Source organism: Pezoporus wallicus, unplaced genomic scaffold (assembly GCF_028554395.1).
Source record: "Pezoporus wallicus isolate ANWC-B61680 ecotype Strahan unplaced genomic scaffold, APGP_CSIRO_Pwel_v1 contig_8693, whole genome shotgun sequence".
NCBI lineage: Eukaryota > Metazoa > Chordata > Aves > Psittaciformes > Psittacidae > Pezoporus > Pezoporus wallicus.
In genome coordinates this window covers 570,489-583,764 of record NW_026641814.1, presented here as the reverse complement: position 1 = coordinate 583,764, position 13,276 = coordinate 570,489, and the positions used below count along the sequence as shown (strand labels likewise).

Sequence of the window (13,276 nt, the reverse complement as noted above, 5' to 3'; positions counted from 1 at the left end):
TTCACCCTGGGCTGTGTTGCTAGCGGCTGAGTTATTTCCAAGTTTCCATGAGGTTGAAGTGTTCCTTTGAGGAAAAAATGGAAAAGACAGCTCCTAGTTATCTGAGCCAGGTGATAAACACAGGAGCCTCCAAGTCATGTGCTCAGGGCTGGTCCCACACCGCAGCCAAGGGGGAGGGCAAAGACACAGCCCTCAGGTTGGGCACTGTGTGCCAAAACTGATCCCCTGCTTCTTGCCAAGGGAAACAGCATGCTGTCTGTTGTGTGCAAATAAACACAACTGCAGCCAATGCACTGGGGCTTTGCCAGCCTGTGCTACCGGTTATAGCACTGTCCAGGTCCCCAGCAAGCAGCCATCACAACCAGGGCCAGAAGAAGAAACCAAACAGGTGATGGACAAGTAGAGATGACAGGGTTTTGGCTGCTGTAGGACATGTGCCTGCCTCTTTGACTGCAGCTCTTTGGCATCCAGCACACATTTTGCTCTTTCATTAAAGGTGGAGAGAGCAGGACTGGTTGCCTTGAAAGCTTTACACGCACGCATATTGCAGATGGTGAGGGGCATAAGAACAAATAGGGGAGAATAGAGAGGAGACAACAAAAAAAGCACAGTTGATTCCACACAAAGTGCATCCCAATGAAAGTAGCAGACGTTCATTACAGGTTTTGATGGACTCACTGCTCAGGCCATGTGGTACCCAGCAGCAGCAGAGCCCAGCAGGCAGCACAGACCCTTGTCTCCACTGCTGACCCAGTGGCATTTTGCTTTCCACGCTGCTTTGCAGGTAGGGAATGCAAACCCTGCCTGACTGCAGTACAGGCGAGATGAGAGGGAAGGCAGCAGCTGCAGCTCCACCTTCTCTTCCTTGACATTTAACAATGAACTTCCCCACTGCTGCACTAGCCACACATGGGGTTCCAGACCACTACAGTCTAAATGAATGATTCAGTTGTTGAAGGGAAGGTTGTTGAAAGTTGGGAGAAATGTATTCTTCACACCAGCTCCAAGTTCAGAAACTCAAAGATCTCAAGAAAAGGCTATTGCCATTCCAGTTTCATGTCTGATCCTGGCCCAGCAGTTCTTTCTTCCCTGGTGCACATGGTGCTCAGCACAAAGCATTGGTTTACGCTTATCACTGATGACATTTGCTTTACAAGCTTTTATAGGGGGGCTTACTCAGGTGCTACACCCAGTTATTTTCCAGTAGCTTCTGGAAAGGCTGCTGGAGCAGGAGCTCAACCATGTGCTGTAATTTCAGAAGCCACCTGAGGAACCCAAGAGCTTCTCTGAAAGAAAGGTCTGAGGCAGAGCAGAAGCCTTACCTGCACCCCAGCTTGGCAGGGCTTTCATCTCCCCTTTGAATTCTGCCTTCTCCCCCCTGCCCCTCTGTGCACCACAGGGAGCTTTAGTTAATTAAAACCTTCCAACAGGCAGGACCTGCAGCCTCACTCAGTGCAAAATGTCACACACAACTAATAATATTTACTAATGACTGAGGGATTCAGGTTAATCTAGCGATGCAGGCAACGATGCCTCAATGGCAGGAGGAAGAAATGGCAACCCCGTTACTGAGATGGGAATTAGGCAGAACAACCTCACGTGCACAGCCAAGGCTGAAATGCTGCTTTAGTCCCTGTACTAATTTATGTTTATTATAATGCCACATGTAATAACCAGGTGATTTTATAAAGACTTTATATGCCAAGTTTGAAAAAGCCACACTGCCAGCAGCACTAAGATCATGCACCAGTCTGAATTTAGGAAGATCCAAGGAGACCACATGCATGAACGATGTATGTTGACTCCTAAAATACAACTTCCTTCCCTATGCAAGTTGAGGGTGCAGAGCTCATGGTTTGGGGAGCACAGCTCCCCCATACCACTAACAAAGCATCGAGACCAACCCAATCACTGGGATCTTGGGGTTCTGTTCCAGGCCCTGCAATCAAGGCAAGAGCTAAAGCAAGGATGATGCTTCAAATGCCCCTTCTGTATGTCACATTGACCTTACATTGATCTTACATCTTGCCTTAAGCCAAAACATAGACTTTGGCTTTATCTCCAGAGCCTTTTCCAAATGGACTTACAGAACCTGCCTTTTAAAGCACTTCTGCTTGCACTAAACATCCCCTCTTGCTCCAAGACCAGCACTGCAGCCATTGGGGAATCCCTGGGGTGGGATTGCTCTGGGTGAAAGCAGGCCACTAAAAGGGTTTTTCTGAGGAATCACTCAGCCCACCAAAATGCACCCAGTTGCTACAAACAGAGAACAGGCACAGGGTGAGTTCAGGTTATTCCTGGTCACAATCCTAAAGGCAACCCACAGGAATAGGAATCATTGTAAAATTAAATTACCTGAACTAACCTCACCATCAAATAAAACTCCTGCAGCATGAGATCATAGTCCTCAGATGCCCCAGTTTCCCCAGAGCTCTGAGATGGTTCTCCAGAGCAGTATGAGGAATTACTACCATAAGAAAAAACCCCAACAGATAACTAGTAACAAAAAAGCTCCAAACCATAGGAGACACCTTCCAAGACAGACAGAGGCTGATCCAAAAGAGGGCCTGGGAGCTGTGCAGTTTCTCCCAAGCTCTCAGCAGCAGCACATCTCTTGCTTTGGGCTGCCCATGGCATTCTGCGAACACTAGCTCCCAGCTCCAGGCATGGCCTTTCATCCTCAGGACATCTGCCACTGTTTAGTGGAAACCTTACTAACCAAAGAATATTGCACTCTTATTATTCTGAGATGCAGGGATGCAGACAAACAGCCAGTAAAGCCCTTCTGATGGATGCTAAGTAAATACAGAGGGTGATTTTGTTTTGGTGGTTTTGCTTGTTTGGGTATTAAAGAGAGCATGACCCATCTATGTTGTTTGTGGACAATTGAGAAAATGAGCATTAAACACCAAATCCCATGCATCCTCACTTAAAATTACAGGCTACTGACTTGGTAGAACTTTTGATTGTGTAGTTGTAGGGAAGAGATACCATAACATTTTTCTTGTGTGTTTATTACTTATAATAGCATTCATATACAGCAGACCAAAATATTTTCCCCTTCAACATGCAATTTAGGTCAGAATTTAGGTCAGAACTATTAACAACCTTTGGAATAAGCTATTCCATTTATGAAGAGCTTTCAAAATTACCCTTTGTTTCATGTGCCTGGTACACCTCATGTGGGTTCATATATAACAGTATAAAAAGCCAAAAAATGGGGAACCATGGACTTTCAGATTTATGAGCCTCCCTAAATAAATTACTGTCTTGACAATTGACCTCCCCAGTTACAGTACTGAAGTGTTAATTTACACCATTTTAATGGACAAAATGTGTCTGCAAATGTATTGAAATTAGAAGTATCAAGCTTCTTCATAGCAAAAGGGGGAAGGGAGTGACTGGCCTTTTCCCGTTGCTCATGCCCTTTGTAACTCATTTCTAAAGTAATTTCCTCCTTTGCCTAGCAGATACCACCTCTGGCCACATTTGTGGGAGCAGGTATGATTTCCCCAATTTACTACTCACAATAAATACCGTTAATCACTGCTCAGAGGGCAAAATCTGATAGCTTTCAATATAAGAGCGACTCCTTCTGGGGTACCCCATACAGGTATGATGGCAAAACTCTGGGGAGAGCCTGGGCAGAGTCTTAGGGCACAGCCAGGATACTGGCTGAAAGCCTCGCAAAAGGGGCACTTCTTTTAGAGAAATAAAATAGAAACCTTTCTTATTCTTAACATATTCAGCCTGTGGCTAAAGCTGTGAACATATGGAGGTTATTTCAGAAGGGCATAAATCTTGCCTGAGTATCCCTTCACCTGCAACATTGCTCTCTGTCCTCAAAACAATGCTGGAACTGCAGAACAGGAGGGATTTTGCCACAAAACCTGTGCCCAGAGAAGCTGAACCTACAAGCCAGGCTTGCTTCACAAAACTCTAGTGCCGTGCTGGAGCCTGAGGGTGCGAACACCCCACAACCAGCTCCGCGGGTGCCGGAAGAAGAGTTGGATGTGGAAACACAAGAGGAGCCTGGCATGCTGTGCTGACACTCAAGGACTGCTTGAGCAGCTGGCGGGTGGCTGTAATTTGCCCTTGGCCGCCCTGGGGACGTCCAGGACCAAAAGTTCCACATAGCTGCAAGGATTGCTGGTGTATTTACCTCTGCAGGCAGCCGTGCTCCTAGATGAAGTCCCTAAGGGTGAGGGATCACTGCCACAAGCACAAGTGGTAAATGAGGTTCAGGGTAAGAACATGGCGTGGCAGCAAGGAGAGGTCTGTCAGGGGCTCCCCAAAGGATACTACTCACTGCAGCTCCCAGGAGTGAGCCTTTCATGTACAGGTCATCAGTTTAGTAGCTTACTTAAGGCTGCTTCTTACTGCTCAAGCACCAGGCACCTTCATTTTTCCCTATAGCATTTTATTTGTCCTTATTTGCCATCCTAAAAGTGACAGACGTGAGGAAATTATTTATATCCTACACTGCTCCAGTAATTATTCACCAAGAGTTTGGCTGAGTAACATCCTCCGTTTCTCCAGTCCTGCTCACCACTGAGCACACATCACAATCACTCTATGAGCATGCTAATTGGTTTCCTGACTATGAAGCTATTTTAAAATGCCACTATCACAAGCTGGAGTGCCCCAAGAGCCCATTCCCCTTCCCTGAAACACAGCTCCTCTGACAAGTCCAGTTTGTCCAGCTTTGTGCTGTTTCCCAAGCCAGACTTCAACACATCCCACACAGCTCATGGGGTAATACACGTTAACACAGTATGGCTGATGAGCATGTGAGATTTGTGTCTTCACCTACACACAGTGCCCTCCTTTCTATTCCTCCATCTGTTCTGTGATCTCCTCAAAGTCCGGCCCAGATCCAGCATCCTAATGGAATGCTGCATCTGGCATGGAGCTGACCACATAGTTTGCAGCACAATAAACTAATCTTGTTTTCAAAGGACATATTTCCGTCCGAGGTATCTGTAGCTAAGCTGGAGCTTTAAAGATGCTTAGGTAACACAAACAGGGCTTGTCAAGCCCTTATACAAGCAGAAATAACATATTTCTGAGGATAATCTAAGCTGTCGACCATTGAGGAAGATGAACAATCAAGACTTCAAAACCATCTCATGGGGCTAAAAGGTCAGAGCATGCAGATCGGAACATGGGTGTATATAGGTTTATTCACAGAGCATGTTTCCACAGTACCTGTACTGCTGATGTCCCTGCAGAGCCTCAGGATATGGGATGACAGCAGGGGAGGCAGTCAAGGTCAGAACCTCATTGCACCAAGGTGCCGTCAACAGATGCCCCTGGCCACCCCCCCTCCTTAGGCAGTGGCACTCACCCTATAAAACAGATTTTCTTTAATGAGACTTAGAGAAGACGGTTGGAGATAGGAAAGGGACCACTGGGTCACACAGTTCAACAGAGAGCCTGAAATAATGATGGATTTGGGATGTCTTAACCTAGCCCATGCATTCTCCTGTGCTTAAAGGACCTTTGCTCTCTCATAACGAGCCTGGCTGCCAGCGAACTTCGTCTCAGTGCTGGTGGGCTTTGCAGTCGGGAGAGGGAGCTGTGCTGCTGCGAGACGGACACACCAACCCCTCGGGGAGGGTGGAAGGCCTGTTTTCAAACCAGACTTTGCCGCGTACCATGCCTGTGCTTCCTAAATAAAATACTGATTTAGAGAGGTTTTAATTGAATGCATCACTTTTTCCCGAGTTGTCTTCCCCTCTCTCCTTGGTGGTTTAAAAACCCCCATGGCTATTCCCAAAGTTGGTGCAAGTTTATGCATAACTTTTGGGTCCCCTGAAAATCACTGTTTTAACTAGCTTGCTACCTCCCTGCTTGCACAAAGCCCCTGTGTGACAGCCTGGCACCCCCTGGCATCCCTGTCACCCCTATCCCACCCACCAGCTCCTGATCACAAATGAAAGGTCCCAGCTCTGACCTTCCCACCACCAACTGCATCCCAAGTCACACACAGCCTAGAGGTTTTATCCTCTTAATTGGGGTTTGAATCACACCTTCAGAAGCCCGAAACTGTTTCCTAGCAAAACCTGTCCTGACAGCTTTACCGCCCTATGCAAGTTCAGATCGGTGCTTTGGAATTGGCAAGACAGCTAATCACCTGCTTGAAAACATGTCTGTGCACTCCACACCCACATCATTACATCATACAATGTCCAAAATCTCATGATGGAGAAGATCTCCATGTTGTTCCTGTGCAAACACCCTGAGCATCACTGGCAAAACCCTGTCTGTCTGCTTCTGCTGCCAGGCCAGCATGCAGAGCACTCAGCCCAGCAGAGAACGGCATCTTCTGTGGGCTCCCAGGCACTAGTCTTCCAGCACAAGCACTAGATACTTAGTGGTTTCAGCTAGCAAGACTCAGGGGTAGCAAATAACTCCAGGTAACTCCAACTCTGTAGCTTCTGGAAGATCTAGGGAAAAAGATCCAAAGCAAACCATAAAATTAAGTGGTGAAAGACCTATTGTAATGTATTTCCAATGATGCATTCATTCTCAGTTTCTAACTGCACCCGATGGTCCATATATTTCAGTAGGAAACAATGCAGTATGAAACACATTGACAGAAATGTGCAGCTAATTATTTACCATGTGAGTTTTCCCTTGAAAATGGCAGAAATAGAGCTATTAAATGAAACCATGCTATATATCCAAACAGTCTAAATTCATTCCAGCAAGCTCTGTCTTTCTTTCTTGGGTTCCTTAGCACCAACTCTCATGTGGTAGAAGCCTGTTTTTTATGCTGGTCCTCCAGGAAGCATGAACATCTGGTGGGATGTTTGGTACCTGGTTGCAAGCCTCCCAGCTGACAGGTCTTCCAGCAGCGTTCTTCAGGTGTCACTTCAGATTTGTCAAGAGTGGCTATGTTAAATTTGCTGAGAGTGGCTATATTAAATAGCAGAAAAAGCTTGTGTCCATGACTGCAGAAATACAGAAATCTTGAACTGCAGTGAGGTAAGCTACCTGAATCTCTGGTTTTCTTCCTGGCAGAGAAAACAACGCTTGTGGGTTGCATCCATGAGTTCTTTCAGATTCTTGAGTGGGTTTCCTTTGTTTCTGGACATTTTTATAGGTATTCCCCCAATGCACTCACCTTCTGTCTCCAGAATAAATCTGATGCCTTGCAGTAATGTTTCCAAGGGTGCACCTGACCAGGAGAGGGCACAAAGCCTGGTAAGAAGATCCTGGGTACTTGCAAGGCCCCCTGGTCTCCATGGCTGCACCAACTGTGTATTGCTGGGACTAATCTTGTTGCTAGGAAATCCAGGCATCAGGTAGGTAAATCACCAATAGGTGCCAGAGGCATTTGGTTGGAATTACAACTTGCCACACATCATGATCCTGAATCAGATGGGGAAAAGTCCCTCTAGGAAGATATCTGGGATTTGGAAAATGGATGGTGCTGGCTTACTAACTCATTCTCTTCCCCAGCTTATGGATCTTACTTATATTCTGTTGTGCTGGCAAGCTCTGTGCTGTCAATCATGACATCCCTGACAGCAGAGCTGCCTCCTACTCCCATCCCTGCACACACCAGTGCTCACCTGCCCTGGCACACTGCAGAAAAGTGCTGGATGATCCATTTTTAAGGCAAAATACAAAAGCTTTGGCTAATAAGTTTGTGAGTCCATCTGCCAAGGGGAGGCTTTCTCAATAACTTTTGAGCCTGGAATTATGACAACATAACACCATCATGTATTCATCCTCCACCTGAACAACTTGCTGCTTGTGCTTGATCTCTGGTGATGGTTCACATGCCAATCTCAAAAAACAATCCTCATGATACAATACATTTGGGTAACAGCCTGCCCAGTATCAACCACAAAATGTCTAGAAGTATGGGCAGTACCCTGCAGCTCTGACAGCCAGATTAGAGGAGGCTGTATCTGGGGCCGTTCCTTCAGCAAATGAACAGTGATTTCTCTTAATATTTACTGGGATATAAGTGTCAGTCATTGCAGTTATGTAGGAAGTAAGCTGGCCAGGGAGCAGGGCTTGGCAGTTCCACCCAGGGTAAGCAGCCTGCAATAAATACAATACTGCACTTCTTAAATCAGCATGAGGATGCTCGCCTGTGACCTGCACTGAAAGGGTTCTTGATGTAACTTAATTTTATGACAGTCAAAAATGGAGAGAAAAGCCAGAAAGAAAAAAGCACTTGTCACTCCCACAAAGGCCAGTTTGAACACACCACCTTACGTGACAGTGAAGCACAGCAAACTGCCTGCCCTTCCCAGACTGAAAATACAGCAGGAACCAACTTCATGCGGGGGCTGTGTGGTGTTGATGAAGGGCAGTTAAGCATCTCTAGAAAAATGCCTGCTGTTAACACAAAGCAACGTTATTTCCCAGCTCCCTGTAATAACCTCGTTATTCTTTCTCCACGAATGTTCTGTATTTCTCATCTAAAGAAGAGCAAGAAAATGCAGCCCAGGCCTAGGTAGCTGCTGCTTCGGCACCAGCAGAGCCTCTAGAGAAAATCACCCGTGGCAGAAGGGCTGATCATGGCAGCACCCTGCCACAGTTGCCACTTTCATATCCTCCAGTCCAAATCCAAGGAAGTTTCCTCAAATAATTCATTTTCTTCAGGCTTGTCCTCTTTCAGCCTTTTACATCTTTGCTTCCCCGTTAAAGGCTTTCCTTCAGCTCCCCAACCTGGACAATCCCTGTTTGCTGAACCAGTGACTAGCGATGACTGTCCATCACTAGTCACTGTCCATTACTAGGACATGTCCAATCCTTCTTGCACATGGGGTGGCTGCCTATCTGCAGCCCACTGGAAGGATTTTGAAGACAAACTTGGCCAGCAATCAAATTTCCTTCCTGTTTATCGAGAATGTAATTCCCAGTTGTTATTGTGAGAGCTGTTGGAAAAGAAAAACCCAACACATGCAGGTGGCAGTTTCAAGGTATGATCAAATGGAACATCCTGCTTGCTGAGCTTTTTCCATGTAATATAAACGTCAAAGTAATAAATAATTCATGAAACATCACCCTGACAAATCTGAGTATTAGGGAATCAAGAGAACATGGAAATTGTGTTTCCATACAGAAAATGTTTAGTATTAGTTTTTCCACCAAGCAGGAGCCATTGGGACTTTCTAGCCTCAGAAAGAGTGAGAATTTGGGGCTCAGGTATTTGGCCCTTAACAGAATAAACACTTCTATCCTGTGCATTTCTGCCTCCTTTATCAGTGCAGTGTTCAAAAGCTATTGGGACTGCTCATGTGAGGAAAGGAGGAAAGGTGGTTCATCCATCCTTAATGATATTCCACCAGAGTAAGACTTCGTTGTTTCAGCTGTGGGATTGCACTCAAAGCCCTGTAATTTTCTTCACCTAACGCTCTGCTTGCAAATAGGGATCTGATCCAGTGGAGCCACGTCATTTCCTCTGCAGCAAGCCATTCCACATGGGTGGAAGAGTATCCATTACGTTGTTTAAAGGAAGGGGGGGAAAATATAAAATTTGCTGCAAATGGATGTAACAGAATGCAAGGAAGGTCACAGGGGACACAGGCAGCCTGGGAACGGGCAATTCCACCTCCCTTTGACTTGCTTTCCTTTGTTTCAGGGTGAGAACATTTCACTTGGCTGGCTCTCGGCCAGCTCCCCTGTTATGTCATATCCAGATTACTCAGTGGATAAGGCATTTGGAGTGTTACATCAGAGAGATAACACTGGTTTATATAACTTTATATTTTTCTCAGACACCTGCTTCTCCACCTTCCTGAAAAATGTTTATATAAATATTTATATTTTCAGGAATGTGAACTTATTTGTATTAGCCTAAGGATGACAGTCACCTTAACTATGAAATGGTACATGTGGTTGCTGCACAGCTACCTCCACAGTATTGCCTGGGAACTTTTTTCTGCTTCTTACAAACACCACTTCACCAAGACCAGAAACATGCAGGGGAAGAAATTAGTTCTGGTGAAACACAAATCTAGAGCTGTCTCTCAGCCTTGAGGTAGAAGTGCTAGCCAAAAAGGGAACCAGAAATCACCCTAAAATCCCGGAGGTTACAGCGCTCACCGCAATGTCAGGGCACTGTGTCTGAGGCTTCACTGAAAATCCCAATCGGGCACTGGTTTGTGTCTGTTCCTAATGAAAAATTTCCAAAGGTCTTACTTCCACCTCAAAGTAAAACAGGGAGGATTTTAAAGCTTTTGTTTTGTTTTGAGATGAGAAAACCTTCTTACTATTACACATTTGATCAGGTCAATATCTCACAGAGGTTGTGTGCTGACATGCTGCCTTTAGGTTGTGTGCTGACATGCTGCCTTTAGCCATCTTATTAATTAATACTGCCTTTATCAATGTGCCTGAGAAATCTCTTTTGTTTAAACTTCATGGAAGCGAGGGATGAGATACGTTTTTGCAAATAGGTTACTTCAGGTACTTCAGGCAGTGTCAGTCACATGTAATTCATTCATACAAAACACAACCCTTCCCTCTTGCTGCTCATGTATCTCATTGCACATCAATTTCCCTAATTTTGTGAGCAGCTGCTGTGACAAGAGCAGCATTTACAGGAAAGCTGCTCCGGCAACTCCAGTGAAAGGAAGTTTGGCAAGCAGGTACTGGAAAAGGCTCAAGGAAAACTTCAATTGCAACATCTGAGCTTGGAATTGGTGTTCCCGTCCCAGCATCCAGGACTGGTCATGCTGACACGGTTCTTCCCAACCAGCTGCAGGAAAACTGGTGGGGAGTGGGTACCCCATATATCCAGTTTCATTTTCCTTGCATTTTACACATGCAGTGTCAGACCCTGCTGAACCTCTCCCATTCACACAGCCCCCAGGCCTATGCAGACTCCCACCCATGCCCAGGCAGGCCTGCCCCTACCACCCTTGTAGGAGCAAGCCCACAGAACATCCCACCTGCAAAGCATGGGCTATGAAATCCTTCTAGCCCTGAGCCATGACACGTAAGCGTGTGCAGCTGCTGCTTCTTTTCCCAGGCTGCTGTTGGATAAAACAGTAAATCCAGCACTGGCATCCCAGCAACCAGATTTAAAAAAAAAAGAAGACAAAGAAAACTAAGCTGCATAGTGCAAGGTATTTACATGGCATGGACTTCCCATTAGTTCAGATTTGCTTAGAAATGACACTGCCAAGTTAATTTTGTGTAACTTGACTCATTGTTCATTCACCATTTTTGCAGCAGCCGTTGCAGCTTGGGAAGATAAACCATGTCATGATGCCCATCACATGTATCTGTTTCCTCCTGGCCAAGGCCATACAGCTCCTGTGTCCCCTTTGGTCCCCAGGCAGGATGACTTGTGAGGGCAGGCTGAATCTGGCACAGCCTACGGTGCTCCTGGCACTGCAGCCACTGAGGCATCGGCATTAGGCATCCCACCACTTCGTCATTTACTTGGTTTTGTTAAATGTTTAAACTGAAAAGTCCATTTATTACCCCAGAAAAACACCAAGGAATTTTTTTCTGATGTACAAGTTTCCTGGCCTTTTCAGTTGAAAGGTCTGTTGGCGAGTTTATTAGCTCTGAAAGCTATCTATGCCTCCAAGACCTCTGCTGACTCGGAGTTACCGTAATACTGGATAATTTGGGTATTAATGCCAAGTTGCAAATGACGTTTGCTCCTCTGGACCGGCTCTCAAAAAGAATGAATGTTTTAGGCCTGAAACTGTGTCTGTGGTCTCTTAAAAAAAGCACAGCTCTCCTCATTTTCTATTTTTTTGCCATTAAAGGAATTATTTCATCCTGCCCTTTGCTTGTCCTCTGGTTAAAGTTTGCCTCTCTGGCAAAAGGTTCAGTGGGCTATAATGGCACAACTCAAAGTTGGAGACTTACCCAATGTAATATCCCCAAATCCACATTTTGTCATCAGCAGTAACCTTACATGCTCACAACCTCTGTTGAACCTCCTTCTAATTCCCAGCTTCCAGTTGGCCGCTATTTCGCCAAGCAGCCCCCCTCTGCTCTGACCCTGATCTAACACTGTGGCCAGACCAGCTCTGTTTACGCCCGGAGATAGCTGGGCTGTAATCAAACACCCTGGCTTGGCTTGGGGACCACAGCAATTTGCAGCTGTGTCCCAGCTGGTAAAGGTGGTTCCTGCAGTTATTTCACCAGCCCCTTCACTTACAGTGAGACCAAGATGTGGAAATTCAGCTGCGGTGTAAATATCTTAAATAAATAGTGCTTTCACCTTCCAAACCAGGTTTCTCAGCTGGCAGTGGTGCCGGTTGTGGAGCAGAGCCATGCTGCCTGTGCATGTGTGCTGCCTGGCTCAGGATTCCCCTCTTTTCCCTCGATTCCAGCTTGCTGCAGCGTAGCTGTAAAATCAAGCTGAACTGTCAACAGTGCTTCCAAGAAGTGAATGCAACCAGCAAAAATTGGGCTGGAAAACAAAATCCATGCTGTTTCCTTCATAGAAAGTTCATGGGAGCTGCTTGCTCTGCCTCTCCTCAAGCAGGCTCCTGTAAATCGATGCATTAGTGAGTCCTACTTCTCTGAGCCAACCTTTGTAATGTGCATGCCCGTATAGGGCAGAAAGGCACAGTCATGCTGCCAAAGGCAGAAATACCATAGGATTTTTTTCCTTCCCTCACCAGACCGGAATCTCTCTGTCTCCAAGCTCCACAGCAGATGATCCAGGTTTTGTCCTGGCCTTTAGAGCTTGGTCCCTAACGACAGCAAAGAAAACTCTTCTTGGACAGCAGATCCACACAGCTTTCTAGGCTCTGGCAGAAGGCAGGATCCAGCCAACAACAGCAAATAAATTTGCGCTCCATTTTCTTACTCCCCACTTAGCCACTGTCTAATCATGAGCTTGCTTCCACCCTTGCAGCTTGCTTCAGAGCCCTGGAATTCAGATGTTTTTTCCCTGGAGTCTCCAGGCTTGGTTCCAGCTTGAAATCTCTTCTGCTAGAAGCCATTCCTCCAAGTGCTCCTCAATTACAAGCGGTTTAGCACAGCCTCAGGAGCTGTCAGTTAGCAATGGCGCACTGGCTCCTGGCCTGCCCACAAATATCTGTATTTCACAAATAAAGCAGGTTGATTTAAGCCACCACAGTCTGCAACAGTCTGACAGCTTCCTAAGGTCCTTACAAAGGTAAAACTTAGGCAGTCCTCAGATTTGCAATAAATCATAATGCTCTGTAGACCTTTTAAATAGTGGTCATTGACAAGACAAGCAGGAATGGCTTTAAACTGACAGAGAGGAGATTTACATTAGACATTAGTAAGAAGTTCTTCCCTGTGAGGGTGCTGA

General features: G+C 45.9%; 1 protein-coding gene across 1 annotated transcript in view; it reads right to left on the bottom strand.

The window, feature by feature from the left end:
* Positions 1–10,945, bottom strand: part of NECAB2 (N-terminal EF-hand calcium binding protein 2) — a 94,327-nt gene extending 83,382 nt beyond the window's left edge. Inside the window, exon 1 of the mRNA XM_057425405.1 lies at positions 10,920–10,945. Within this exon, the coding sequence (XP_057281388.1) occupies positions 10,920–10,930 (11 nt within the window). The 5' untranslated portion in view covers positions 10,931–10,945. The remainder of the gene's footprint in view (positions 1–10,919) is intronic.
* Between the last annotated feature and the right edge of the window lie 2,331 nt (positions 10,946–13,276).